Source organism: Aptenodytes forsteri, unplaced genomic scaffold, assembly GCF_000699145.1.
Source record: "Aptenodytes forsteri isolate BGI_AS27 unplaced genomic scaffold, ASM69914v1 Scaffold38, whole genome shotgun sequence".
Lineage (NCBI taxonomy): Eukaryota > Metazoa > Chordata > Aves > Sphenisciformes > Spheniscidae > Aptenodytes > Aptenodytes forsteri.
The window spans coordinates 976,105-984,172 of NW_008795704.1; the positions used below are offsets into that span (position 1 = coordinate 976,105).

At 59.2% G+C, this 8,068-nt stretch overlaps 1 protein-coding gene across 1 annotated transcript; it reads left to right on the forward strand.

Annotated features, from left to right (window-relative positions):
- The first annotated feature begins 326 nt into the window (after positions 1-326).
- Positions 327-5,399, forward strand: TGIF2 (TGFB induced factor homeobox 2). The gene is made up of 2 exons (XM_009283276.1): positions 327-530; positions 4,848-5,399. The coding sequence occupies exons 1-2, from the start codon at positions 327-329 to the stop codon at positions 5,397-5,399; spliced, it is 756 nt and encodes a 251-aa protein (XP_009281551.1).
- The last annotated feature ends 2,669 nt before the right edge of the window (positions 5,400-8,068 follow it).

An 8,068-nucleotide genomic window follows, 5' to 3' on the forward strand; every position in this document is an offset into this window, starting at 1 on the left:
ACCCCGCTTGCGTGCGCTGGGCTCACGCCTGTGCAGTCTCCGCAGACCTCCAGGGGCTCTGTTTAGGCAAACCGAAGTGCCGTGGGGTGGGCTGTTGTCTCCGCTGGTGCCTGTAGCTTCTCCTCCCGCCGGGGGTCCTCCGCCTCTGGATTATGCCCCCCCGCCCCGGCCGGGTGAGGAGGGGGTGAGCCGCCCTCCGCCTCCGAGGCAGTGTGTGGGGGGCTATGGACCCCCGCGCTCCCCTGGCCGGGACGCCGCCTGATGCCTGCTCTTTGGTTTCCACCTTGCCAGGCGTTAACCAGGAGAGATCTGCAGGCAGCTCCACCATGTCGGATAGCGACCTCGGGGAGGACGACAGCGCCACATCCCCGGACCCCTCGCAGTCCAACAAGAGGAAGAGAAGGGGCAATCTCCCCAAGGAGTCCGTGAAGATCCTCCGTGACTGGCTGTACGAGCACCGCTTCAATGCCTACCCCTCCGAGCAGGAGAAGCTCAGCCTCTCGGGGCAGACCAGCCTCTCGGTGCTGCAGGTAGGAGCCAGTCCCCCACATGCTGGGGTCGCCGCTGGGTCCTCTGCCACAGCACTTGGGATGGGCCGGACTGGGAGAACCCCACCAAAGATCCCAAAGGACTTGGCATGCTGGAACCGCTTGCCTCTGAAGGGCAGCGAGGAGGCAAGGAAGGGAACGGCAGGGAAGCAAAGCCACCTGCATGTGGGCAGCCTCTTTTTGGGAGAGGTCTGAGCCCCAGGGACCAGTTTTATGGCAGTGCTGGTGCAGAGCTTTTTGGCCGGCCAGAAGATGGAGGGATGGGGACAAACTGAGCAATACCCTGTTGTTAGTAAAAGCTGCCACAGGTAGGGGGGTTTCAGGAGGGTGCTGCTTTATCCTGTTCCCCTGGGCACCCCCCAACAAAAGGGCCAGGGCTACCACCCCCCCAATGCTGGGCACAGGACAACCATCCTAGCAGAGAGAGGCTGGGCTGGGCTTTGACCCCGGGTGCTGCCCATTAGCAGCACTAAGTACTGGCTGGCCCACCTGGCCCCAGTTACACCAGTTGCATTAAGGGGAGCCCAGCCCAGCTGAGGGCTCCTGGGCAGGAGTCCCCCTGCCCCGCTCCTGGTTGTGGGCTGATGTTCTCCCTGTGGTGCTGTGATGGGTGCCCAGCCAGGAGCCCTGGCTAGCAGTGGGGGTGAGCAATGCTTTTCCTTCCAGTTTTGGCTTTCACCCTGCCTACAGTTAGGGTGGCAGGGAGAACCTGCCTGCAGCTGCCTGACCCTTTGATCCACGCGAAGGCCAGCAGCCTCCAGGCAGGGGGACCCCTGTGTGCCCAGAGCCTTGTCCCCCCTCTCCCAGCCCGGCAGGGTGGGAGATGAATGGGGGCTTCACTCTGTTCTCTGGTTCTGGGGGCACAGCAGAGTGGGAAACAGCTCTTGTGTGCAGAGGAGCAGGCAAGGGCCAGCGGGTTTGCAGCTGAGCTCCTCTCCTTGGGGCTTCCTCTGCACCTCTGGCTCCTTTCCCTGTGGCTCAGCGCAGTTCTGGCCAGCTGTCCCGGCCACGGCCCAGACACCGGTGTGTAGGCAGTGGCTGGCTGGTTTCCCTCTTCCTGGCTGGCAAGGCAAACTTTTTCATTTTAATGTATTTCTTTAAATGCTGGGCCAGACGTGTGTCTGGGCAGCTGTTCCGAGGGGAGGCTGGTGGTCCTGGGAGGACTTGAGTCAGAGCGGTGGGGGGAGCAGCGGTGGGTTTGGGGCTGTGGGAGTCTGGGCTTGCCCTGGACCGGTGTTGGCACGGCGGTGCCTGGCACATGGGAGTTTACCCTAGGGCTTGTGGCAGTGGGACCAGAACCGGCAGGTGCCCGGCGTGCCCAGAGCCTTGTCCCCCCTCTCCCAGCCCGGCAGGGTGGGAGATGAATGGGGGCTTCACTCTGTTCTCTGGTTCTGGGGGCACAGCAGAGTGGGAAACAGCTCTTGTGTGCAGAGGAGCAGGCAAGGGCCAGCGGGTTTGCAGCTGAGCTCCTCTCCTTGGGGCTTCCTCTGCACCTCTGGCTCCTTTCCCTGTGGCTCAGCGCAGTTCTGGCCAGCTGTCCCGGCCACGGCCCAGACACCGGTGTGTAGGCAGTGGCTGGCTGGTTTCCCTCTTCCTGGCTGGCAAGGCAAACTTTTTCATTTTAATGTATTTCTTTAAATGCTGGGCCAGACGTGTGTCTGGGCAGCTGTTCCGAGGGGAGGCTGGTGGTCCTGGGAGGACTTGAGTCAGAGCGGGGTGGGGGGAAGCGGTGGGTTTGGGGCTGTGGGAGTCTGGGCTTGCCCTGGACCGGTGTTGGCACGGCGGTGCCTGGCACATGGGAGTTTACCCTAGGGCTTGTGGCAGTGGGACCAGAACCGGCAGGTGCCCGGCTGTCCGTGCCCTGAGCTCTTTGGGACCGAGGAGGGTGTTGGCAGGCACGTGGGCTTGTGTCAAGGTGTGGCCTTGCCATGTGCCAGCTGTTGCCCGCCCTGTGGGACCCCCTGCCTGTGCCTGGTGAGGAGGCTGCCCCTGTACCCCCCAGGCAGGGGGTCCCAGCCTGGTGGCGTTTCCCAGGGCCAGCTGAGGGCTGTCACTGGGATTTCTGTCAGTCTGAGGTGACACAACAGGATGCTGTGGGGGCTGCTCCATCTGATGAGGAGAAGCCTATTGGGGTGGAGGTGTGGGACACCCTACGGCAAGGCTGGAGTGGCTGTGGGGTTCTGTCAGCGCTGATCCGACCCCTCCAGGAGCCTCTCAAGCGCAGGGCTCTGCTGCAGCCACTGGCCGAACACCCCCCAGTTGTTTATTTGTGCATCCCCCTGCCCAGCCAGTGGCCTGGGGAGCTGAAGCCAGGCGCCGGCGGCCAGGGATCAGGAGTGCAGCAACTCCGGGTCTCCAGGGAGACCGGGAAGCCATGTGTCTCCCTTGCAGAAAGTCGGGAGGTAAGAAAGCGGTGCCTGCTCCTGGCTAGGCTTCCCAGACAACAGCAGGTTTTCAAGCCTGTGCCCTCCTGTGGGGATGGGCTCTTTCTCCCTGCAAGAGGGGATGCTGCTCTTGCAGCGGTGGTGGGGACAGACACTGCCCAAAGTGATGGTCCAGTGTGCACTGGTGGTGGGGCCAAGTGATGGCCATGGTTTTTTTTTTTAAAAAAAAAAAAAGCTGCTTGCTTCAAAGCTGAGGCATATCCCAGCTCCCTGGGCGGGTGATGCTGTGTGGTGTCCTGCTGTGTCACTGGTGGTTGTGTGTGCCCGTCTCAGTGCTGTGTTCTTCAGAGGGAGTTGAAGGCTGGAAGGAGCATGGCGGGGGGGACTGGCAGCATTTTTGGGGGCTTTGGAGTTGGCTGGGCTTTTTGTTGTGAGTCCAGCCCTCTGGTTGGGGATTACAGCAGTTGATGGCCACGGGATCGCAAGATCACATCAAGGGGACCCGGCTAAGGCTTGCAAGGGAGGGTGTTTGGAAGGGAAAAGGGGGCGAGACTGGTGTATTTGAGGGTGTTAAATGCCAAATATTGTCTTAAAGACAAAAAAAGTACAACTGAGATCTTGCTGCGATCGAAGTTGTAAGTTCTCTCTCTCTGGGGGAAATATTTTATGTAGCTGTTGATTTAGGAAAGATCAGTCACTTTTTTTGTTTCCCCCTGATTTATTCTCTTCTAATTGTTTTCTACGGAGAAGGCAGCTATTTTAATGTAGCATTTTATATAAAGATCCTGAAACAATACATGGCCGAGACTGAATACGTGGCCGCTGTGTTTCTGAAGGGCTTCCAGAGGTGTAGCCGCAGAGCTACGGTGCTTCTACGGTGTGCAGATGTTTGGAAGAGCCTTTGAAGTTAGCTGTAACCTCGCTCATTGGCAGGAGGCATGGGAAGGTGTCGATGTACTGCCGCAATCCCTGCCACCCCGTTAGGGGATGGGGGGCTGCAGCTCTGCGAGATGATGGTTTTTAGGGTTTTCCGTCCATGCTGCTGTCCTGCCGTCTGCCTGCTCTGAGCAGCCTTAGTGCTCCTGTCCAGGCTGGCAGCATGTTGGCACTGGCATCAGCATGCGAAGCGTGGCTGGGAACGCCAGCCTCTGGGGTGGGTCATCTGGAGAAGGGAAACCCCCCCAGACCAGGGACCTGCTGGAGGCCGCTGGGCTCTGAGCTGGCTCTAGGCAATGCCACAGCCTCTGGTTGAGGGGATGGCAGGAGCCCTTGGGAGGGTGCTGGGAGCTGCACCCTGCTTTACCTGCGTGCGGCTGGGCACAGTCAGTTGCCAGGACTTTGGGGCTGCGGTGGGGGGGGACAGTGCTGAGCCCATCCTTCACCAGGGAGTGGGCAGCTCTGCTCAAGAGCCACTGCAGTTCCAGTGGCTCTGTGCAGCCTTGCTCTGGCTCACGAGGTGGCTCGGCCCCAAAGCTGCCCAGGCTCTGTTCAGTGTGCTGGCACGGTGAGCAGGTGCTGGCGGTGCCATGGGGGGCTGGCACCCATGCACAGTCCCCACCAGGGAGAGCTGGCACGGCTGAGTGGGAACGTTGCACCGCGGGCAGCCGGGAGCGGGGTGCAGGGAGGAAGGGGCTACCCCAGGCAGGCAGTGCCAGGCAGGAAGCAGCCGGTGTTGGGGTTTCCGTGGGTGGCTGGGCAACCCCTGCCAGGAGTAGCTCTGCCTCTCTGGAGCCCCACAGGAAGAAGGTGCGGGGCTGGGGGGGGAGACCTGTGGTAGAGGGGTGTGCAGGAGCTGCTTGCTGGGGCTGGGGGGAGCTTCTGTTGGCTTGGCTTCAGGCTGCCACCCCCCCCCGGTCGGCGCTGTGCATGCGAGGCAGCCCCGGGCTGACAGCACTGCACCCCTCTCTCCTCCCAGATCTGCAACTGGTTCATCAACGCCAGGAGGCGGCTACTCCCTGACATGCTGCGCAAGGACGGGAAGGACCCCAACCAGTTCACCATCTCCCGCCGAGGGGGCAAAGCTGGTGACGTGGCCCTGCCGCGGGGGGCTGCTGCCGGCTCCGGGGTGCTGGTGGCACCTCCCGGGACGGCCGCGGGGGCCTCCAAGGTGCTGTCGATGTCCGTGTGCCCGCAGGTACTGTGCCACCCCGCCCAGGCGCTGGGCAGCAACCTGACGGTGGTGAGCGCCCACAGCCCCGAGCTGGAGAAGCCCCCTGGTCCGCAGCGAGCGGAGCCGGACCCTGCCCCCAAAGTGCCGCTGGGTGCCACCGGCAGCACCATGACCTTGCTGGCCCGGGCCGAGGCGGCCAGCCCCACCAGCGGACTCTTCAACACGCCGCCCCCCACGCCCCCCGAGCTCTTCGGCGACGACTTCAGCAGCTTCCAGCTGCTGGTGGAGGTGGCGCTGCAGAAGGCGGCCGAGCTGGAGGCGGAGGGGCGGGCAGCTGCCCCTCTCACCGCAGACTGAGCCCCCAGGAGCCTCCGTCTCCAAATAACCCCCTGGGCCAGGTCCCGCAGGGTGCCCTTCCTTGGGGGGTGCCTGACCCTCCCAGCCTCGAGCCACCCGTCTGCCTGCACCCCGCTGACCAGCTCATCTCAGAAGCGGACTCCTGCCTTCTGGGGGGCTCTGGTCTCCCTGTCAGCCAAGGGGGGAGAGGAAGGACTGTCCCATCCCGCCATCCTCTCGCTGGGGAGATGCCCCCCGCCTGCTGCCCTTGCTGCCGAGGATGGTGCCCCGGGTGCACGGGAGGATGTGGCCGCTGCAATCTGGCTGTTGTGAAAAGACCTTTGCAGCTTTACTGACCTCTCCCTGCCGTGACTGACGATTACTGTGGAGCTCCCCTTGGAAAACCTGCTGACTTCTTTTTCTCTCTCCTGTAAACAAGGGTCCAGCCAACACTGTTTCTTCAAGGAGAGAAAGAGAGAATTTATTTTTTTTTAAAGTTGGTGTCTGTTTTAAGGACTATGGATGAAAAGCTTTTTCTCCCAAATCTCTGATCTCTTTCCAGCCCCCACCCCCCTTTTCCTTTTGTTTGTGGAGGGCCTTTCTGGTACCTTGTGCTGGCTAGGAGCCCTGCCTTGCCCAGGGAAGGGCAAAGGACAGATGAACTGGAAACCTGAAGTCTGTGGCATTTTTTCGCACGGAAAATATGGGACCCTCCTCTTTTGCCTTAGGGTGTTACGGATGCTGCCAGTAGAATTCTCTATGGTGCTGTTTAGCAATTTTTTGTTGAAACATTTTCCCTTTAGTTGTGATTTTATTACATGATTTTTTTTTTTTTCCTTCTATAAGCATTTCCACAACTTCCCCGTGTTTCTCTTGAGTTCCTGCTGAATATGTGCACATTGTGTCCCGGAACAGAGAGCGCATTGCAGAGCCTGCGAGATGCTGACAGCAGGCTGCTGCTGGGGGTGGACGCAAAGCTGAGACTGTGAAATTTTGTATCCAACTTCTTTATTTTCTAATTTTTTTTTTAAAAAACATTTGGAAAGAGGCGTGTTGCGGGCATGGGCATGTGTGTTCTTCTGAAAGTGCAGTGCTCACAGCCTGCAGACCACGGTTCCTGGAAAGCAGTTGTCTCATCAGCCAAGCGCTGATGAACTGCCCTGGGAACGCAGAGGGATCAAGTCCTATTGCTCCCCCGTCCCCTCCCTCCTGCTCTTGCTCTCCGGGGCTGAGCGTGGCTGTGCTCTGCTGTGCAGTGCTGGTGACCTCTAGTGACAAGCTGGTGTCTGCTGGGAGCTGGCTGGGCCTCCCCAGCCTGGCCTGGCGCTGGTTTTTGGGCTCTGGGGCAGTTCCTGGCCAGGCATCGCTTGCTGTCACTGAGCGGGAGCCTGGGTGCTGTGCTGGTCCTGGGACTGAGATATTGCTGTTTCACTGTAAAATGTAAGTTAAATAGCGATACGTACGCACCTATGTTATCTATCCTGAGAAACACTAATCCTAGGTAATTAGCCTGATTATTAAGTTGCATGACTAGAGATAATAATGTCCACAGGATCTGGTGCTCTGCAGTGGCTGGAGCCAGTGGTGCTGGGGGAGCAGCACACTGCAGGATGATGGGGCCTGGAAGGGAAAAGCACCGGTCTTGGGGACTGGTGTTTTTCCCACCCCTACCCCCCCTCCTTTTTCGTCAGAGAGAAGGTGACAGGGGAGAGGAGCTCCTGAGTGCTAGCGGGGAGCTGCAGGAAGGCTTGCCAATAGCGTGCCGTGTTGGCCGGGTGCCCCTGTGCAGCGCAGAGATGGCCCAGCGCTACCCGGCTGGGCAGAGGGCACCACTTCAGGTGGATGCTCATCATGTGGCTGTGAACATCCCCTTCCTCATCTCCCCCAGCTCCATTTTATGTCCAGCCTTTGCCCTCTGCCTCCTTTCTGGGGAAAGCCCTGAATTTTAGGACTCCATCCCTTATTTCTAGGTAGCCCTTCCCCCTGTTACCCCCCTGCAGTTCTGTTTCCTCCCCCAGGGGAGGGAGAGGCTTTTTAGTCTCCTCCCCTTATTTTGCCCCAGTCAAACCAAAGTGGTTTCCTCCCCCAGGGCAGGAGTGCTACAGCTGTGCCTGTGCCATGGACGGGTGTTGCTGCCCTGGGGATGGATCAGAAAGAGTGGGGAGGGCAGGGATTATTGGAATGAAATTTACGGAGCAAAAAACTACTGTAAATATCTTTTGTTTGTTCTTCTATTGTCAAATAAAAGTTTTTTTAGTTTTGGGTTTTTTTTTTTAAATACGAGCTGTGTGTTAGACTGGACTATGTCATTTGTGGGTGGCTCCCTTGCTCCTCCCTCACCACCACCTCCTGACTCTCAGCCAAAGCAGCTTAAGAGGTCTAAGGAGCATTGCTGGGTGTGGAAAAAAAGGGGTCAGTGCCTGGCACGGGCCTGCACCTACGCCACCATCATTTGCTCTGACAGACATTACATGCTTGCTTCCCACAGCATTTGATCTTAGTGTCTGGGAGCCAGAAAGCATTTGGCGGCAGCAGAGGGCTGATGCATTTGTGTCTTCCCTCCTGGCCAGCATCGGAAAAGTAAGACAGCATCACTGCTAGTCCCTTGGCAAAGGAAAAAAGAAACAATCTTGGTAGGGCTCCACTGCATGCAGTTTTGTAGGTTAAAAACTCTGTGAGGTGGGCAGGGG